Source organism: Rhipicephalus microplus, unplaced genomic scaffold (assembly GCF_043290135.1).
Source record: "Rhipicephalus microplus isolate Deutch F79 unplaced genomic scaffold, USDA_Rmic scaffold_13, whole genome shotgun sequence".
Classification (NCBI taxonomy): Eukaryota; Metazoa; Arthropoda; class Arachnida; order Ixodida; family Ixodidae; genus Rhipicephalus; species Rhipicephalus microplus.
In genome coordinates this window covers 38,930,372-38,951,523 of record NW_027464586.1, presented here as the reverse complement: position 1 = coordinate 38,951,523, position 21,152 = coordinate 38,930,372, and the positions used below count along the sequence as shown (strand labels likewise).

At 48.3% G+C, this 21,152-nt stretch overlaps 1 protein-coding gene and 1 pseudogene across 7 annotated transcripts in view; one reads left to right on the top strand and one right to left on the bottom strand.

Annotated features, from left to right (window-relative positions):
* LOC119164608 (EGF domain-specific O-linked N-acetylglucosamine transferase) overlaps positions 1-20,528 on the bottom strand; it is a 387,898-nt gene extending 367,370 nt beyond the window's left edge. For 2 of the 7 annotated variants that reach the window (XM_075882749.1, XM_075882750.1), the window contains exons 1-2: positions 20,343-20,499; positions 18,949-19,094 (exon numbers count right to left, since the gene is read on the bottom strand). In XM_075882749.1, coding sequence (XP_075738864.1) covers positions 18,949-19,094; positions 20,343-20,358 — 162 coding nt within the window. In that variant the 5' untranslated portion in view covers positions 20,359-20,499. Of the gene's footprint in view, positions 1-18,948; positions 19,095-20,342 lie in introns of all 7 variants that reach the window. The other 5 variants (XM_075882748.1, XM_075882746.1, XM_075882744.1 and 2 more) reach the window with 5 other exon arrangements.
* Positions 4,292-6,478, top strand: LOC142783985 (uncharacterized; annotated as a pseudogene).
* Positions 20,529-21,152: the final 624 nt, after the last annotated feature.

The window sequence follows — 21,152 nt, the reverse complement described above, 5'->3', positions numbered from 1 at the left end:
AAAACAGCAAGCCATGCAGATGGGGAATCAGATAGCGATCAGATTGCATCACTTTGTTGACAGAACGATAGTCACCTGGAGTAGACTTTGGGACTAAGAGGATAGGCGAGGACCAATGGACACACAATACCCAGTTTGAGCATGTGCTCGAATTCCCATTGAGCGATGTTCAGCTTCTCGGGTGGCAACAGACGAGGACGTACGTACACTGGTGGTCCGGTTGTTTTAATGCGATGGGTCACATAGTACTTGACCGGGCCTGCTATTCGTCTATCACAGGAGATGTGATAGACGAAAAGTTTGTCTTCAAATGTGTGAAGCAGGCATTCGAATTTGGTACCTCTGGTCGAAGCAGTGATATGACGACATCAACAAGATGTCATCATTTCGATGCAGGCCGTAATACTGTGAATGCTCAAGTGCATTGTAATATCTCGCAGAAGGCAGTTTTTCATGTCCACCAGAAGACCGAAGTGGCGAAGAAAGTCAGCTCCGATGATCGCGTGCTTCACGTTGGCCACCAAGAACAAAAGGTTCGGTGCAGCCCGAAGTCCATCGTTAGGGAGTGCTGGCCGAACTTTGCATCTCCTGTGGCGTTCACAGCTGCTGGTTGTATGTTGGTTGGCGTTGTTGATCTGCACGCAATGCCAGAACTACATTGGCTCCAGCACCTGTGTATACCAGGAAGCAGGTTTTTGAAACTTTGTCCAAAACATAAAGTAAACGGGATTCAGATTCTCCGGATAGATGAGACGAATTCTTTGGCGTGGTTGCCAAGTTCTCTGGCTTAAATGCTGGCTGTTGATGAAATGAAAATCGAACTATTTCAACTTATTGGTATTGCTTGGGCGTTGGAGTTGCTCAATGGTTTCGATAGATGATGAGTGGCATCCCATTGGGCCTGGCATATCAGCTGCAATTAGTGCGCGGCCGCCACGTTTCTCTTGTCGGTACAAGGTGGCACACACTTGGTTTCATCATCCCCAAAGCGGCGACGGTACCAGCAGATGGGTCCAGTTAGCATGAGGCACCAATTACCAGCGTGTTGGGTGTAGCGCAATTAATGCAGCTGATGTAGAACGCGTAGCTAGTTTCCGACCCGTCAACTAGCGAAGCCAATCGGTTCCGCGAAGGCGAACGCGGAAGACCCCAAGTAAGGGAAGGAAAGGAGACTCCTTCGTTCGCACAGTTCACGAGCAGAGCCGTCAAGGTCGCCCCCGTTCGGAATTAGAAGGAGAAGGCTTACTCGGAAAAGCGTCGGTCAAGAGGCAGGTCAGGCGCCATCGTCTGAGTTTCAGCTATTGTTGGCATGCACGCGTGCCACTGAGAATGACACGGGGACGCGACCACTTGGCTGACCGAGACATAGTGGCGACAGGGAGACGAGCATAACCTCCCCCGCTGTACGTCATTACCGAGTGCTGTTAGGATGTCGGGGCGCCTCGCTGTCGCATGCACACCTGGTAAGCCAGGGTGTCTACCAATTACATTTTTCCAAATTCCCTGACTTTTCCAGGTTTTAAATGACCATTTCAAGCAAATTCCATGACCGGTACGTCTGCTTGGAAGAAACTGCGCACTGGAAAACAAACTCCTGAGCGGTAAAAAGAAATTATGAGGCGCTCATATAAAATGGAAACCATGCTGCTTTATTGCATTCCCTTGTGTGAAAGCATTTTTTACAATAAATAAAATATTCAAAGACACAATAATTGTCCCTCGACAAACAGAAAAGCTTGTTTACTTGCATCGGCAATGCCTTCACTGTTTCAAGGATTCAATCTCTTGCTGCAGCATGGAGACCTGAAGCTGTGCGTCTTCCATCAGTTTTTGCTTCTTTGATTCAAGCTCTTTCACAAGAGCCGCAGTCCTCTTCTTTTTCCTTTCAGCATCCAATACGTCCAACCGTTCCTTCTTTTTCCTCTCCAGGTCTTCCTTCCATTTGATGTTGGAACTTCGAACCATGTCTATCATCTTGTCTGTTACGTCAACTTCTGCAACACCACCTGCTGCAGACACCTCATCGTACACTAACCTTTGTGCTACAAGTGACTCCTCCTTCATATTTTCCACAAGACATTCCTTGTTCACTGAAAATCCCCGCTCCACGGAAGAATTTCCATGTGAAAGGCACAGCACAATCTTCACAAACAGCAGTAGCTCTTCATGAGAACTTGCACAGAGTTCCACCCACAGCTTCTCCAAGCGCTCTCTTGCACGATCAAATTTTCGCAAACGCACTTGTGCAGTGCTGTTCGAGCACACTTGTACATATGATCTACTTGCTCTCTCTCCTTGTAGGCCTGTAAGGCGCCCATGCTCTATAAGTACTTCAAGTGCAATGTTTAGCTGCTTCTGGCCAGCTTCCACAGAAGCGGCACAAACTGCTGGGTTTAAGCAACTGGCCCCCCTTGTCAGCTTGTATTTCAGAGGTGATCTTTTGATTATCTTTGCTGAACAGGCCTTAATAAATAAGATGCATTCTTTTTTGACACCACCGCAGTGTGAGATGGTTTAGTGATCTTTCACAACTCACTTTTGGCGGCAAGGCCTATGTCAAAGGCAGCTATACCAATGATGTTGTTTGGGTTCTCCAGATCAATTTTTATCAGTTTTGAAAATGTGCCTGCAGCATCCAGCTTTTCCTTTAGCACGATTCGTCTCAGCAGTGACCGCAACAGGCCGTCCAGTGCTGTTGCAAGAAAAGGTAGCATCGGCTTTTCTGTCTGAAACTCAGCCAAAAATGGCTCCAGTTCTTCTGAAACTGAAAGCATAAAGGCCAGCTTTACTGGTAGCATCTCGTCTTTCACAGCCGTCTCGACATGAGCATAGCTGCCACACGCTGGAAGTTCCTTTTCTTTCTTGACATGCTCAACATATTTGACCACATTTGGGAGGACTTGCAGTGCCCTAGCAAGAGCCTTGCCATTTTCCAGCCAGCGCACTGAGCAAAACTTTAGCGGAAACAGTATGCTCCCTGTGAAATTGACATAGTCGGCTCGGCGTGCAGGGACGTTTTTGAACAAATTGTACAAGCTTCTAAGAAACACTACTGTGTTCCACTTTGTCACATTGTGGCCTGTTTTAAATGCACCACTCACAACGTGCAGTCCGCAGCTTCCAATGTCCACAATATTCTGATTTCCATCAGATGCAGAAAACTCTTGCTTGAACGACTTCAACAACTTCAAATTGACGTTTGGACCATCCATCGAAAGTTGAAGTATTTTTGCCGGCTCAATGTTCTCAGTGGCCTTTTTGAAAGCGGCAGCTAAATCTTCTGCGCGAGTGTGTCCTAAAAAACAGGACGTCAGGTAGCGGGTTTTGACAACGTCGTCAGCTGGGTCCCAAAACCTGATCAAAACGTCCATTTGCTCTTTCTGAGCAATTTTGTTCAGGGACTCGTCAAAAGCCACGACCACGTGTGGGACACTATGCAGCTTTGATAGCAGCCTGTTTCGCAAGTACGGGGCTATACCGTAACAAATTGTATAGCCAACTTTGTCCTTACCAAGTTGCAACGTCTTCGCGACATCGCACGTGGGGAACATGATGGAAAAAAGCGCCGCTGACGCTGCTGCTGAACGAAACGATCCATGGGTCGCTATAGTGTTCAGACACCAAACAACTTCTGCTTTCGTGACACATTTTTTGACCAGAAACCCATTTAAGGGGGGACGCGGCCTTTGAAAACCGAGAAATCGCGAAAAAGTCGATTTTTGGCAAACCACATATTCGGGCAGTATGTGTCATAAACTACCTTTTCTGTAAATATCAACGTCTAATTCGACGCGAAACCATTTGAAATAAAGTTTAGAACATGCCGCGGCGGCCGTCGAGCGCTCAAAATACCCCAACTTGGCGTGATCGCAGTTTCTCGACCGCTCGACGGAGCGCCGTCATTTTGGTGTTGTTTTGTTTGTGAATTCTTGCTCTTTCTTTCCCCGCCAACTGCGTCGCCGGCCGCAGCGCAGGAGAGGAGCAAGTCGCTCATGATTGGAGGGCTCACGAGAGCTTTCAAGTTTCCCGCTGCTGAGGCGCGCAGCTGGGATTGGGCGAAGCGCGCGCTCCCCAAGGACGCGGGGGAGCTTGCGACTGCCATTGGCTGCTGCGCGCGATGACGTAGCGCTCTTGCGCATAATGCGGCCGCTCGTCTGCTGCTCCTCCGTCCGGCGTCTTTGTGTTCCGCTCGCTTCCGTGTATCGTTGCAGCCGTTCGCATACTCTCCACGTTTCAACTGTCTTCGAAACGATTTTCAACCGTCTTTACGAGACCGTTGTGTTCGCTCACGATGCGCCCAACGAAAAAGAAGAAGCTACAATCGTTCGGTGCAAGGAAGCGAGCTATGAAGCTTGTCCGCGCGGCGAGGCTCTCCGCTCGCACGTGCGCCGACGGTGATCGCGTCGACGGTACCTGTGGGGCAGCTTCTGCTTCATCTACGCAAGAGAGTGGTCGCATCGACGCGCCTAGCAACGGGACTCCTGCTCCGCCGGTGCAAGAATTTGTCGTTACAAGTGCGCCTGGTGTCTCGTGCTCATCGACAGTGGCTTCCGCATCTTCTCTTTCATCGGCCTCGAGTGCGATCGCGTCGACAACTGTGCATTTGCGAACAAGTTTCCTGACGTGCGAGGAGAAAGAGGCGGCGGATCAACAACGCGCTGCTGTGCAAAGAGAACTTGGCGCTATGCCAGCGACGGAGCGGAAATTTCAGGCAATGGAGCGCGATCATGAAGCTGCCACCGCTACAAGTGAAGGCGAAAAATTTTTCCTTGTGCAAATGGATGCCCTAGACGACCTGCTATCTCGGACCCCGTGCCACCGGTGCACCGCGATTGGGATGAAGGTACGAGGAGGCACCCAACTTGGACTTGCTGCAAAGCTTGAGCTAGTATGCTTGCATTGTGGAGTAGTTTCAAGCTCATGGAGTTCATCTCGTCAGGATGACACAAAGGCCTTTGATGTGAATGTAAGAGCCATTATGACAACAAAACAAATAGGCAAGGGACAAACAGCTCTCAACGACTTTTGGGCAGCGATGAACGTGTCCCATCGTGGCCTCCATCACAAGACCTTTCAGAAGCACCTGAAGAAATTCAGGGAACCGCAGACACAATGCATAGAAAATTTCTATGCAGAATCTGCTTCTGCTGTAAAAGCCACTTACAAAGAAATGGATCAATATTTCACCAGGGATATAACAGTTTGTTATGATGGAACATGGCACAAGCGTGGGCACACATCCCATATTGGAGTCGGGGCAATTATCGAATACCATACGGGCCTTATCTTGGACGCCGTTGTTCTGTCTAATCAGTGCCTTGGTTGCCAAGTAGGGCCAAAGCCTGGAGACGCAGACTATGCATGCTGGCTGGAGAATCATGTGTGCCAGAAAAACACCGACTCTAAATCAGGGAGAATGGAGGTTGAGGCAGCTATCATCCTCTTTTCACGCTCACTGTCGAAGCACAACCTCCATTACACAACGCTCGTGTCTGATGGAGATAGTGCCACCTTCTCTGCCCTTGTACAAGAAAATGTTTATGGACTGGTCCCCATTTCAAAAGAGGAATGCCTGAACCACGTTCAGAAGAGGATGGGGACTGCACTTCGCAACCTTGTGCAGAAAAGTGACAAGGCTTTGGGAGGGAAGGGCAGGCTGACAAAGGCCCTCATCGACAAGTTGACAGATTATTAAGGCTGGGCCCTACGGAACAATTCCGATGATGTGGCTGCAATGCGGCGGGCAGTGATGGCATTGTACCACCATGTGACGTCGACGGATGAGGAGCCGCACCACGACTTGTGCCCAGAGGGTGCAGACTCCTGGTGTCGTCACAATGCCAGCAAGATTACCGGTATTCCACCTCCGAAGCATTCGTACAAGCTGCCACGCTATGTTGCAGATGCACTTCTACCCATTTATGAGAGGCTCTCACAGGCTTCTCTTCTGCAACGCTGCCTGGGAGCAAAGACGCAGAATGCATCAGAGTCCTTTCACTCTGTGCTGTGGTCCCTCATGCCCAAAGAGCAGCATGCGTCACTGATTGCTGTGGAGACAGCACTGCATGATGCAGTGCTAAGATACAATGCTGGCTGCTACAGGGCCACCCAAGAGCTAGCTTCATCAGTGGGGCTAACACCTGGCCACCTGGCCATTCAACGGACAGCCGAGACAGATTCTCTGCGCTTGAAAAAGGCTAAGAAGCGATCCCTAGAGAAGATGGAAAGGCGGCAAAGAAAGAGAGTGCCAAAGGATACCTCCAGTTATGCTGCAGGTTCATTTTAGAACTGCCTATGTGCTCAAAACTTTCAAACGTCGTTTTCTCAAAATGACTTTTTTGGCTAGTGAGGCTGCTTATTCCAGCCATATCTCTGGCACCACTCATTGGATTTCCATAAGTATATTTTTATTATGTACATGAATAAATTTCTGAGGGGGTGACAAGCCCATTTTTTCAATATATTGTGTGTGTTATTTATTATATTTAATCAAAATTTGATTGATAATATCCTAATCACAAACACAAAGTTTGATGGTCTGCTAAAACTTTTCAGCAAGGAAATTGAAAAAAAGGGCTCTGTTACCCCCTGGAGTATCAATCTGGGAATCATCATAGTTAATTTCACAGTTCCAGCACCTTTTGAAAGTTCTCCAGGCCTGGAATAAGAGAACCATGTGCACTACCCTGATATTCTGCTGTAACTTGAACACCAGTGTACATAACTTTGTAGTTATGAACTACAAATGAAATTTTGTAGTTCTTCTAATGCTTTTGCTATAAGTCTATCCTGAAAATTTCATTAAGATATCTCAATAAACAAAAAAGTTGGTATCCGATGGTAGCCTCCCCCCTTAAGGATGCCTTCCCGTCAGGCGCGACGGCCACCGGTTTAGCAGGCACGCTTTCAGCACTCGTGCTTGGCACAGTCGATACACATTCACTCGTAGTCGTAGCAGTCATGGAACACTGCAAGTTGGGTCCAGCACCGAAAAACGCGCGGATGTTTGTCTGGGAAGCACTTTGCACAATGCTCACAGCAGTTAGGTGTTTCTTGCCCACAGCGTGACTGGAGACCGCAGCGATGCCCATATTGCTAAGCGAGAAAGTCTTCTGGCATGCTGCACAGTGAGCCTTACTTGTATCGTTCGGCACTGCTCTAATCCATGAGGCGTGCTCGGATATTTCCGCGTTCACCCAATCAGGGTTAAACGAACACTTCTTCGCAAGAGGCATAGCAACTCACTGCATGCTCATGGCATCACAAGAAGAATGGCAATATGGCTGCAGCCCAGGCATCTTGATATGTGGATTGGATTGGATCCGATCTGGATTGCCATATTTGCTCTACTACTGTTTTTGTATCCCAGTCCAATTTACGCACCTGTAAACTACACATTTCAGTAAAAAAATAATTACGACTCGCATATTCTGTGCACCTTGCCCTCTGCTGATGGCACTTCCAGCCTAACCAGAAAACCCTCAAGCCGAGCCGAGATCGCGGCCAAGACAAACATGCACAATTTTATGCGCGTAACGTTGTACTCGGAAAGTAAAAGCGCCAGCTATGCACTGCTTTTTTTTAACTATGCTTCTGCTTAGCTGTTCTGTGTGGTTTAAGGAGCGATTTTTAAAGCTTTGATTAATGCTAATGAATATTTTCGTGACGATCTGAAAGACTACAGTCAGTTTCCATGACCTGGCCGGATTTTTCAGAAATTCCCTGACTTTTCCCTGACTTTTCCAGGCGTGTTCAAATTCCCTGACTTTTCCAGGTTTTCCAGGTTTTCCAGGTTGGTAGACACCCTGTAAGCGCACGGAACCCAACGGTGTACTCACCGCTCTTAGGGAGGCTTCTACGAAGCAACATTTAATGAGAGAGCTGACGGGGCTCAAGCGTGAGAATGGCTGCCGACGGAGGCAGCATGGCCTGGCATGGGAGAGAGTGTCACAGGCGGAAAACCTATCGCTTTGTGTATTGTATTTGGTAATGTGGTTTTTACCAATGCAGTGTCTATTATGAAAGTGTTTCTGGAATTGGTTGTGGCAATGCGAGCCCACACGGGTGATTGGCTTGTGTGAAGACCCTTTGTTCAACCGAGGGTTGAAAAGAGGATGTTTGAATCTGAAATAGAGAGCGGATGTTCGGGCTTGGACTCGGGCAGTAGCCTGAAGCTGCAATAAAGCGTCTCTTCACCGGACTACGGCTCTTCCTTGGCGCTGCCACCGTGCACTCGAGTCATCGAGGGGACCCATTCCGAACCTGAAACATCTTCCCTCCTAAGCTAGTGTTGAAGCTAGTGGAGGAGGAGAAAATTAACTGGCGCAGTCGACGTGGAGTGGAGAGCCCGCTGCGAGGAAGGTGCTGATGTCCGGGAGGCTGACAAGACGCATGCTGCTTCGGGAACCGCTGGTGCGCTGCGAGAAGCAGCATTGAAATTCGGTACGAGCCTGCCGGTCAACATTGAAGCCTTGAGTTGGACAGCGCAAGAGCGCTGCGCGTCACTGAACGAGAGCAGAGCCAAAGGTCGTCGTTGAGCGACGGACTTACCGGAGTAGCGCTGCAGAGTGCTGCTTCAGGAGAAGAGCAGCAGGGCAGTCGATGTGACAGACTGAGTCAGCGACAGAAGTGATTGGGCGGAGACCTGCAGCGTTGGAAGTGGTCATTGCACGTAGGGGTGGTGACGAGACCGACGCAGTACCTACTGTCAAGTTCATCGGACGACGCATCACTGCATGGTGAGGCCTGCTTTGTGCACTCTCGGGGCCCCCCAAATTTGTTTTTACTGAATGCACTTGTGTTAAGGCGCTCTCTGGGAGATGGCGGACTCAGATAGAGATGTGATAGAAGACACCAGTAGTGAATCGGATCGCACCCGAGAAATGAAGCTTGAAATTGAAGCGCTGAAGCTCAAGCTTGAGCTAGAAAAGATGAGATCATCGCGCGCCTTATAAGAGAAGTTGGAAAATCGGAACCGGCATGCTAGTGTAGCACGGTACGCGAAAGAGCCGAAAGCAGTCCTAGCGCCCATGCCCAGTAGTTAGCCGGTGATTCCTGGCTGGTTCAAGAACCTGGACGCTATTTTTGCGGCATTGAGCATTCCTGGGGAAATTCAGGGCACGATTCTGTTGCCATTCTTAACCGATAATATGCGTACGTTCGTTGCCAATCAGGCAGAAGGTGGGGTAATGCCATATTTAGATATAATGTCGAGAGTGCTGAAGGAGCTGAGGATTACTCCGAGCGAGTACCGGCGAATCTTCGTGGAAATCAAACAAGAGGTAGGCGAGTCTTGGAGCCAAGTGACGGCGCACCTAGAGACTATGTTTGCGTACTACGTGAGAAGTAGAGAGGTGGAGACATTTGAAGGTCTTCAGGAGTTGCTTATAGCGGACAGGCTAAAGCAGTTAATGCCAAGTGATCTTTGCTCACTGGTCATTCAGCAGGAATTGAAGGGCTGGTTGAAGGCCAAGGATGTTGCGGAGTTAGCCACGAATTTCGAAGAAAGTTTCAACAGCAGCAGGCAGGGTACTTACTGCGGCGCGGAACCAGATAATTTAAATTATGGGCCGCAAGCCAGACTATATACTAGAGCGAATCTCAGCCGTAATTCAGGAGCGTGTGTTGGCTGCGGAAAACGGGGCCACTTTCAGAGAGATTGCGGGCTTTCACGTGACACTGCTGCTAATACAGCAGAAGTTTTATGCGTAGCTTCCCATAATAAGCGACCATTTGAAAGTTGAGTTGCACCGTCGCGACACTCCCCTATTGTGCAAAACTCGCTAATGAGGGATCCGCAGATTGAGATTCTCGTGGGAGGCAAGTCCTGTTTTGCACGCGTTGACACAGGTGCGGACGTTACAGTGGTATGAGAGAATGAGGTATCCGCTGAGATTTTGTGCGAGAGCAGTGGCACAATAAGGCTAACTGACACTTTTGGGCAAGACATTGCCGCGCGTCTAGTGTGTGTACCCCTCGGACTTCCAGCCTCGTCGGGAAGCGCTACTGAGCTGGTGAAAATGCGATGCACGGTAACCGATCACTTGGCTACGAGTGTCTCCGTTTTACTTACTCCCGCAGATTACGAATGTCTTCGTCGTCTCGGGCAAAAGACACTGAATGATCTAAAGGAGGGTGATGCGAGGGAGATAATCTGTGTAAGAGGGGAAGTTAGACCCCAGCAGTATTCATTAATGCGAGAGCCTAAGCATTTGTCTCGAGGTTTTAGCCCTAGTGCTAACGCCGTGCAGTGTGCAGTGGAAAGACTGGACGGCCGGGCAAGGGAACTGCAAATGACTAAGTCCGCGTCACTTTCAGAGCAGGCGCACTTGAAACTTTGCAATTCTGCTGCGGAATGTAAAGTGGACAGCGAGCGGCTTGGTCCATTTTGTGGAAATTATCGCAACAGGGAAGAGGAACGCGATGAGTCACTTGCCGATGCACAGCGTCAGGTGAAAGAGGGATGGCATGTCAAAGGAAATGATGGACAGTTACTGTATCACAGGGAGAAATTACACAGGAAAGAGCCCCGCCAGTCTGTGGCGTCAGAGTCGAGCCGAGACGAAGTGTCAGTGATTGACAACTCTTGCGGTGGTAACTGCCCAGAAAAGAAAACAAGAAAGCGCGATAAAAAGCGGCTAGCATTGTGTTTCTGCGGTAGAACGAGGGGGTTCTACATCTTGCGTGTTGCCTGTTCAAAAGGAAAAGCACTCAGAGTAGGACCATCGCGTGCGCGACTGAAGTGTGAAATGGAGCAGTAAGTTTTTTGTAGAATCGAACTACCGGATTAGTTGAAGATAATTTTAGTTGGGTTTGTTTTTTTTAAGGTTTGAAACTGATTTTTTATGTAATCGCCGCGGAGAGAAGTTATTTCAATAACTAGTTTTGCCTCTTTATTTTAGTGTTTAGGTATGGCGTGTTACCGAAGAGTGGTGGCATGGTGAAAGGCTTTTAGTGAAAAGTCGGCTATTAATTGGTAATGGCAGTTCGAGAGTTTTGAACACGCTGCCATGAAACGTAAAGGCACAGGCAGCGTTTGATTGAGTTAGAGGCCTTCGCGTTGATTTCTGAGTTGACGGTAACCAGCCCAGCGAAGCTTTTTGCTTGGCTACGAACGCATCGGAAAGGGCAATGAGAGGTTGCCTCTCCCAAACGATAGGGGAATGGCAACGATCAGTCGCATTCTTCAGTAATAGACTGAAACAGTCGCAACGGGAGGCGTCGACAGTTGAATGATAAAAATTAATTGTTCGTATTGAAGGTGTGCTGAACCAAACTGCTTGTGCTCTTTCGCGTCTCGGATGATCACTGGGTTCCGTGATTGTAACTTTTTGTGGCAAGATGACGCTTTTCTCATATGATCAAGTTTTTTTTTGTTGTAATGCAACTCAAGTAGTCTCTGTGAATTGAATGACTGTAGTACAGGAGTTTGCATCACACGTTAAAGTGCTATGCGTGATGTTTAATTGGGTCGAACAGACTAATTGAATGACTGTAGTACAGGAGTTTGCATCACACGTTAAAGTGCTATGCGTGATGTTTAATTGGGTCGAACAGACTAATAGTTCTAGCGTGATGTGAAAATGTCTTGTTTGTTGTGCACTTCTTGTTGAGTTGCTTCTTACGATACGAGCTTGCCTAGAAGTGATAGAACTGCTTTTAGGTGTATTAGATGTGTTGTGTAAGAATAGTTTTGTAGATTAAATAAGGTAGCGTTAGTGAAGTGAGTTTGTCATAATTTTTTTTCTTGGTGCAATCCGCTGAGACCAAGATATACCTATAGCACTGGGTCTGTCGCTTTCTTTGAGCCTGTTATGCGGGCCCTGGAGGGTGCATGAAGTGGGTCTCCCGTGTTGGGACAATGACCGTGTGGTGTTGTGAGTTTAAAAGACAATATGCCGCTGGACTATGCACGGTGTGTGTGCCCTGTGACAAGCTAATGCGAACTGACTGGCGCTGTGGACTTAACATTTTGAATGCGTTATTCAGTGTTGTGCATTACGAGAATGTTTTCTTTCGGAGGACCATTTGAGAGCATTATGTATATGTGTTGCTGTGTCTATTTCACAGAAGGACACGAAAGTTCTCCTGTTGAGATGGAAATGATAATCGGTTCACGCATGTGCGTGCACCGAGAGTGAGATTATTTTGAGCATTTTTTTTTGTTTGTTTTTGTATCGTGTTTGTAGGACCGCGGTAAGAATTGGTAGCGCGGCAATTTTTATTTGCTTTTATTTGCTTTGCGGCGCAAGCTTGGGAGGGCATGTCGGCCGCGGACAGCCAGCATTGCTTGAATGACAAGCGGTCGAAGCGCGACCGACCGGTTTTGCCGCGAGCGCAGACACACGGCACCAGCACATTAACCTGCTTTGTTCAACGCCAGAGACGGTCGAGCGTTTCGAGCTACTATTAACTCAAGGAAAAGGGAACCAACCGGGGCAACAAATGGGGTGAGATTATAAACGTCGTTGTGACGGCCCCATAATTGTTTCTCGGCACTGGCAGTCGGCGCATCAACGGGCCTCTTCCGAGACCCCGCGCACTGCGGTGACTCCTCGCATCGGTTCGGCTTATGGCCCGGCCACGTACTGTTTGCGCGCCTGCAGAATCGGCGGCGCGCGTTGCGAAAACTCTGAAGTCGCCGACGACCTTTTCTGCCGATCCGGCTTTGGTCCAGTAGCTCTCAGAAGCGGGTTCGCGACACAGGAAATGGTAACGGCCGCCCGTTCAACGCCTGGGTTGCCTATTGTTGAATCGGGCATGGCTTCGACCGCGTCCCCGTTTATCCGGGCAAATGAGCTCGTAAGTAGAAACATGCGCGGTCAGCGAGCGGTTCCTCTTACAGCGCACAGAGGCAAGAGGATTATAGCCCCGACGTCAAGAAATTGACGTGGCAGAGGGAAGTCGCCCTACGGCCACAATACCGAGTACGGCTAGCTCTGTCTAGATAATTGTGCGCCGCGAAGCTGGCCCTGGCCTCTATGCTTTTTCTAGTTTTGTTTTATTTACGTTTTGGTTGTTGTGTTGTTTGGGGAGAGTGCATGAGTCCCACGTGCACGAAGGCGGCATCCTCGTGGCGTTTTTTTTTTTTTTTTTATCTACTTAATGTACTGTCCAATCAAAGGACAAGCAGGTGATTATTTGCCGAGAGTGTTGTAAGGGCGGAGCGCCAGGAAGGGATAAGAAGAGGCCCCGGGGCTCCGCCAGGTGTTCTGAACCGAGCTTGCGGTGTTAGGCACCATCGGCTCCGCCGAACCCCGTAGGGTCGCCCTACAGAAGTCGGTTCATTTCCAAGTTGTTTTTCTTTTCTTTTTTTTTTGTAACATTGATGTCCATTGTTTTGTAAAATCTGTAAATACAAGTTTTTCTCAGCCATCTAGAACTTCTTCAGCGTTGCTTCTGCTTCATCGTCAAGCGGCCAGCAGACCAATAGCCGCTATTGGGATAGCGGCGTACGTTTCTTTTCCCACTTTGCTACACCACCACGGGTGGTGCGCCTCGGGCGCCGAGTGGGGAGAAGTGGTTTCTTCTACATCGAGAAGAGAACCTGATTTTACTGTGTTACTGAACAGCGAGTATCCAGTAACACTCCTGAGGGGAGAGGAGTTAGTATGAGGCACCAATTACCAGCGTGTTGGGTGTAGCGCAATTACTGCGCCTGATGTAGAGCGCGTAGCCAGTTCCCGACCCGTCAACTAGCGAAGCCGATCGGTTCCGTGAAGGCGAATGCGGAAGACCCCTAGCACGGTAAAGAAAGGAGACTCCTTCGTTCGCACGGTTGGCAAGCGGAGCCGTCAAGGCCGCCCCTGTTTGGGATTAGAAGGAGAAGGCTTACTCGGAAAAGCGTCGGGCAAAAGGCAGGTCGGGCGCCACCGTCTGAGTTTCAGCCATTGTTGGCATGCACGCGTGCTGTTGAGAATGACACGGGGACGCGACCACTTGGCTGACCGAGACATAGTGGCGACAGGGAGACGAGCATAACCTCCCCCGCTGCACGTCATTACCGAGTGCTGTTAGGATGTCGGGGCGCCTCACTGTCGCATGCACACCTGGTAAGCGCACGGAGCCTAACGGTGTACTCACCACTCTTAGGGAGGCTTCTACGAAGCAACATTTAATGAGAGCTGACGGGGCTCAAGCGTGAGAATGGCTGCCGACGGAGGCAGCATGGCCTGGCATGGGAGAGAGTGTCACAGGCGGAGAACCTATCACTTTGCATGTTGTATTTGGTAACGTGGTTTTTACCAATGCAGTGTCTATTATGAAAGTGTTTCTGCAATCGGTTGTGGCAATGTGAGCGCACACGTGTGATTGGCTTGGGTGAAGACCCTTTGTTCAACCGAGGGTTGAAAAGAGGATGTTTGAATCTGAAATAGAGAGTGGATGTTCGGGCTTGGACTCGTGCAGTAGCCTGAGGCTGCAATAAAGCGTCTCTTCACCGGACTACGGCTCTTCCTTCGCGTTGCCACCGTGCACTCGAGTCATCGAGGGGACCCATTCCGAACCTCAAACATCTTCCCTCCTTAGTTAGTGTTGAAGCTAGTCAAGGAGGAGGAAATTAACTGGTCCAGAATCTGAAAACTGAGATAATGCGCAGTTGCGTAAAGTGGAACGAGGTCCTCTTTTTACCTAAACTTTTAATGCTGTAGAGCATGCCCAATCCGTAGAACCTCTTCCTTTAGCGACTGTAACACCATAGCAGATTTTCCAGTCAATGTAACAGGAAAAGCTCAACTCTCTTTTACGCAGCCTTCAAAAGCAGAGATTGGTGGTGTCGCTACTTCCAGCGCCCTGCCAGCGAAAGCAGCGAGGTCATCAAGGAGCAAGTTACTGGCTGCCGCAAGAACCAAGCAAACATTTGCAGGGAGGCGCTGGAAAAACGGGGAAACAGAGGAGCGAGCCATCTATATTTGACGCCTTCTCTCCCAGGAGCTGGCGCATGCCGTGGAGTAACTGCAATAGTTTGCAGTCCCCCAAGTCTTGCGCTGTGAGAAGCTGTTGCAGGCACTTCTGCTCGGAGAGGGTGGTGCGGTGGTTGAGCTTGCATTTAAATGCATCATATGGCTGCTCGGTTGGAGGGGCAAGGATGATGTCACGCACCTCAGCTGCTTCGGTTGGCGTTAAGGCTGCAATTACTTGGTGGTATTTAGTTTCCTGAGATACAATTCCTCTGGTCGTAAACAGGGCCTCGACTTGTGTGAAGCAAAGAGCAGGGTCTGTAAGCCAGAAACACGGAAGCTTGAAGGCAACCGCTGAGACGACAGCGTATTACAGCCCTTTGAGCAGTCTCTCTGTCAAGGTAGCATAGGTGGTCACCACAGTGACCACCGATGTTGTTGTTTTGCGAGGACGTGGCCAGGTGTACAGAATTTTCGAGGGCTGAAGTACCTGCTGCTCTAACTCCGGGTTACCAATTATATTCGCGGCGAAATCGGGCTATCGGTGGCAGCACCGTCCCCACACAAGTGTGGATAGGCGGCCGGCGGTGCGTATACAAATACACGCAGCGCCTCTTCGTTAGGTGCGGTCTGAGCCGATTGTCGGCACATAAAATGCATTGACTACAGTTAACTATTAATATCTACACTCTTTTCTACTTAGTCGGTGTGTGACGCCTATGCAACATTAACATTACCCGCGAGTAAAGCACTTTCTGCCTTTTATACGGATCATCACCTTGGGTGACTCACTTCACACTTTCCCACTAAATCATGCCTTTGCTGTGTTGTTTGTACATGGTTAGCTTGTGTTCCGCCTGCTACGCACTGCTATAGCATGACTGAATTACTTATTCACATCTTTGTCATCTGAATACTATAAAAAAGGGAGAAAAAAAGATTGTAGAGAGCCCGCATATCTGTGCGATTCATTCAGTACGATTGTTCGCACCTTATACGCATATAATTTTTGTTTCATTCTGTTCACCATGAAATGTAGGACAGTAAATGAGTCTAGTCCGGGAAGCTTAGTGACTGACAGCCCTTAATGCTACACTCCGTTTACCACGTGTACGCACATGTTCTTGCACCAGTAAAAATCTTACACAAGTGTTCACTATAGAGGTTTCATCGATGGATTACGTGCATGACGGTGCTACAACAAAGGCCTGGTTAAAGGGACAAGCATGCTTTTTTTTTTCAGACAAAAAAAATTACCACTGCCTTCAGTCAGTCTATGACAATGCCACACAAACGATGAAAACAATGTAAAAAAGATGAAATTTTAAGTGAAATTATGCATTACATATAAGGCATGCCGTCTGAATTTATTTTCAACGTCTCAGCTCTTTAAAGCGTTCCTAAATCTAAGCACACGGTTGTGCACGGTAACTGTTTTATGTACAGTGTAACTAACAAAGTCTCGCAGTTTATGTGATAGTAATAATTCTATGTAGTGGTACGATGACCAGATAAACACAACTAAGGCTCCTTGCATGATCGATAAACTACAATGCCGTAGTTGTACACCTACCAATAGCGTGCAAATGCATGGCCTAGAGCCTTTTTTTTTACAATCGAGTCACCATAAAATGCTGCATTCACACAGTATTTAATTGTTTTCATAATTGGGAGGATGCCAAAAGCATTTTGCAACGTGCTTAAAACAGAAAGCAGCCCCCACTCTGAAATTATTCTGGTGAATAGAGAGTACGACAAGAATAAACAGCACTCTGGAAAGTTACACTCGCCGATCTTATTACAATGCATTCGCAGCTGAGCAACACCAAATGCTTTCGTACGTCGTTTCAGGCATATGCAGAAACAGTTGCACTCGCACTGACATGACCGGACAAACCACACTTTGAGAATGTGCACGATATACGCGCACATAGAAACACGACGTGGCTAGCAGACAACGCAAGGAGCAATCCACACTTCACCGTTTCGGCCAGTTGCCGCCAGGCGGCGACTCTGCTCAATCTCGCGGGCAATAGAGGAATAATTTTCCAGACTACATTAAACTGATTTAACTGTTTATTACTGCCTATACATGGCTGAGCAGTAAAAGGCTCCACAAGCGCATCTTATTCTTCGGAAGCGTTTGGTCTTCTCTCTTGACCCAGGGTGTGATTCGAGACGATGTTTATATTAGCCGCGCCCTCCAGCAGCATACCAGGTTCGCTTGTGGTAGCCAGACGGTGGTGGCGAAACCGAAACAAGAGAAAACGAAACTGTGTTCCCACACAAAAAGTGGCTTAAAAAAAATAAGTCATTGCAAAAAGCCGAGTTCATAGCCCCCTGTGTATCATCATTATCATTAATAGGAATACCATTAGATAATAAAACTTACTATGCCACAAAAATCTACTTTCCTATTCTTGTGGAAGCATGGCTTAGCATGTCTGAAACCTTTGTTTTGGCCTCCGGAGCATCTCGACGAAGACCTCTCGACAGAACCCCGTACTCGATGAAGCCCTACGGTCTGGACAGCATATTTTCCGCACACTGCCACCCCCCATCTCTGAACCTGCCCTCCTGGTTTCCACTGTGACACAGTTCAATTAGGCCAAAAAGTTGGCCACTGCCCACGAACAAGCTGCCGCTGCCTTAACACAGAATATTGTCACAGCAGGCAATGTTGTCATAAATAACGATTGCTTCCGCCACCCCCTTAGCAGCCAGGTAAGTCCATACAAGAGCAGAACATCTCATTAAACACGACACACTTTTCAAGTGGGCCGCCCTCGCATGTGCATAGCTACCTTTACTGCCTCATTTTGCTGCCACGCCGCTAGAGATTGGAACATGCCCCACCAGATCGTTGCCATCACTTGTTTGTTAACGTTTACGGACAGACTGCCCACTTTTCCCAATGAAAGCGCTATGTTATTTTGCTTTGTATTGTTTAGGTATACAGGTATTTGTGCTGACGTACTTAACACTTCACACCATGTACTCATCTGTATTTTTTCTCTTCAGAGTTCAGTTATGAAAATGTTTAGCGTATGTAAGTTTTTCTTTCTACATTTTTGTATTTTCAGTCATGTTTATGCAAATTCTGAAACGCCGTATTCCCATACGTTAGAGGTCAATGAAGTGAAGAGTGTGTGCCGCTTTATGAGAGCTTGCTGCTTCGTGTTCTTTCGTCGCCGTGGACGACTCCATCCATGAGCAGTTATGTTATGAAAATGTTTAGCGTATGTAAGTTTTTCTTTCTACATTTTTGTATTTTCAGTCATGTTTATGCAAATTCTGAAACGCCGTATTCCCATACGTTAGAGGTCAATGAAGTGAAGAGTGTGTGCCGCTTTATGAGAGCTTGCTGCTTCGTGTTCTTTCGTCGCCGTGGACGACTCCATCCATGAGCAGTTTGTGGAAGGCATCTTGTCACAATACTTCCGAGAACCACTGGTTCTAGAAGGTTGCTGCATTGCTCTTTTTTTCACATGCCGTACTCCTGACACAGAAACTGCAACAGGCTGTTAAGTAATTTGACAAGCTTGTTCCCAGGCACACTTACCTTAGTGCAGGACCTTACGAGCCAGTCGGTTTTCAAGAAATTCAATGCAGCAGTGTTCATCTTCTTGTTGGTAGCAGTTGATCTATGACTTAGTTTCCCTTAGCGCTCCCGCTGCTTGAACAAGCATGATATGAACCGCATTGAAGATATTGTAGCTCCTTAGCGAACAAGAAAACTGGGCAAGTTGGTATGTATTAATTGTTACAATAAGCCACACAGACTACGAGGACAAAGAGGGAACAACACAACACAAGTGCTTCTTATCTGATCCCTGTGTCTATCGCATTACTTTCCTAGTGTAAAAGCAAAGTAGCTATGCAGTTTTGTAAATATGGGCGGAGGAATTTCTATCAGTCAAGATATTGACACAACTTTCTCAAAACTGCTCCTTGTGTTTCTACAAATCGAATGCTTTTTGTGTAACATGTGAAAGCTATACAACAGGCCTGCAATTTTGCTTTTTGATTCTGTGGAGTTCTTCCTGCTTACCTTGTATGGGCACCCAGGTTCCTCCATACAGCTGTGTGCAGCTTCAGGATTGTTACGAAAGAATGCACCCATGTGTTCCTCTGGCAGATTGTAGAGCTTCTGAACCTCTGATGCGGTGCTTGAGACCAAAGTAGCCAGAAGATATGCTGAAGAAAATTCAAAGAATATATGAGATATCCCTCGAGTGCAAGTGCAAGACCTGTGCATCGTCAAGGCTGGCTGGCATCGTCAAGGCACTCTGTATAGCTTACAGCAGCTTACAATAGCTATAGCTTTTTTCAAAAAGCATGCATTAACTGCACTAGGAGTCAGAGCACAGCATGGTTGACTGCCCGGTGTTGTGAGAAAAACAAAATTAATAATACTAGGTAGTTTCCAAATAGGGGCCCCAAACAAAGCAATAGTGTTGAGGCCACTGCACATGCACAAAACCCAAACAGTGTTTGGGTTTTGCATTGGGCCTTGAATGGCCCAATGAAAAGGCCTTGAATGGCCTTTTCCCAGTCTGAACAGCACCCCAAGTGGAGATAGCCGAAATCATAACTGGTGGCTCCTGGACTCTGAAGTTGTCTGTCGAATGCCGGTAGGCAATCTCGTAGGCCTGTGTTCACACCTCTCTTTGGGGGCAAACATTTGCGTGTTTGTAGCACCAGATGTCGCTTGGTCCGCACGTGTCGTCATGTTCTGATGCCACCAAAAGTCATAGCACGTACCTGCCCAGGGTTGGCGTGCATGCACAGACTACCCACCCAGAAAAGGCCCATTCAGTGGAAGCCCCGTTGTCTGCCTCAAAATCTTTGTGTTAGACAAACGTGACGGCACCGACTCAAGTGATGGCTCTCAGCCAAGATAAGAGGGACCAAGACTGGAGTGAGTGTCCAAGGCGCCACAGACCCTGTTCTGAAACTCTGCGTGACCCAAACCGTGCATACGCAAAGGGCTTTGGGGCCCCTATTTGAACACTCCCCAATAATATTTGAGGTGTTGCGACTCAGAAACATGATATGATTATGAAAGACCCCGTTCCGTAATGGGGGGCTGTGAAAATTTGGACCCCCCCCCCCCCCCCCAGACAGAATCCTGCCGACGGCCATGCACAGCATCTCCATCACCTCACTCAGGAAGGCTTTGGAAGCTACTGTCGAAATAAAACACATCGTGTAGCCAAGTTCCCTTCATTTACTTTCTTCACAGTTGGAAGGACCCAGCATCGTTTTATCTTCTAAATGCCATTAAACAAAGTCCAATCAGTGACACAGCGGTGCGGCAATCAAGTCGCACAATAAAAGTGATTTCCGTCCCACAGTTGATTCTGATCGGGCGCGATCTGAAGAGAATCAATCCGTCGAAAAAACAATGAATATCAATCGCAGAAAGATAGCATTGCGACTTACAGCACACCAGATTCATGGTACAAGGTTCATTGGCCACTTCACATAGACGCGCTTGACATGTGGCGATAGTGGCTCGGCCGCTTTAGAGTGCCTAGAATATTCTCCTAGTGTCATGAACAGGCGCCTTCCCCATCGGCGACTGGGAAATTGATTTGGATTCAGCGTTAGGGGGCGCTACTTGCAACTGGCGCGTCAGTTTGCGTGCCGGCCGGGCCTTTCAACGTTGTGTCGGGTGGCAACTTGTCTGTGTGGTGAAGCGTGTTCTCGCTACGTTTCGAATATGTGCCGTGAATTCTCGTGCAGCGATTGTGTGTGACTATGCCTGAAAAAAAAAAGGAAGAACGTGCTTTGTGCCTTTGTGCAAAGGCGGGTACAAGTCTTTCAAGGAGAAGGTGTCTCTGTTCAGGGCTCCGGCAGACCCTGTTCGTCTTCAAGAATGGGCGCGAAACATCAAAAGAGGTGACAAAGTTCTAGACGAAACTTGTGTAGTGTGTTCTCGTCATTTTGATGATCGCTACATCCAAAGAACTTTCAAGCATGTCATCAACGGCGAGGACGTCGAATTCGACCGTGAATGACCATCGCTAACGCCGGACGCCGTTCCTACCGTTTTCCCGGATGGCCCCGCTTACCTGACTAAACCAGTGCCTCGAAAAAGAAAAGAAAGGAATATTGCTGACTGCACAGCTCCGCCTGCTAAGCGTAAAGCGCCGAATGAACCCACGACTTCCCAGGCCTGTGACGATGCTGCCGCTGGCGAGGAAAGAGCACAGGCGCCGCACCCGTTTCACAGCATAACGCCGCCGTCGG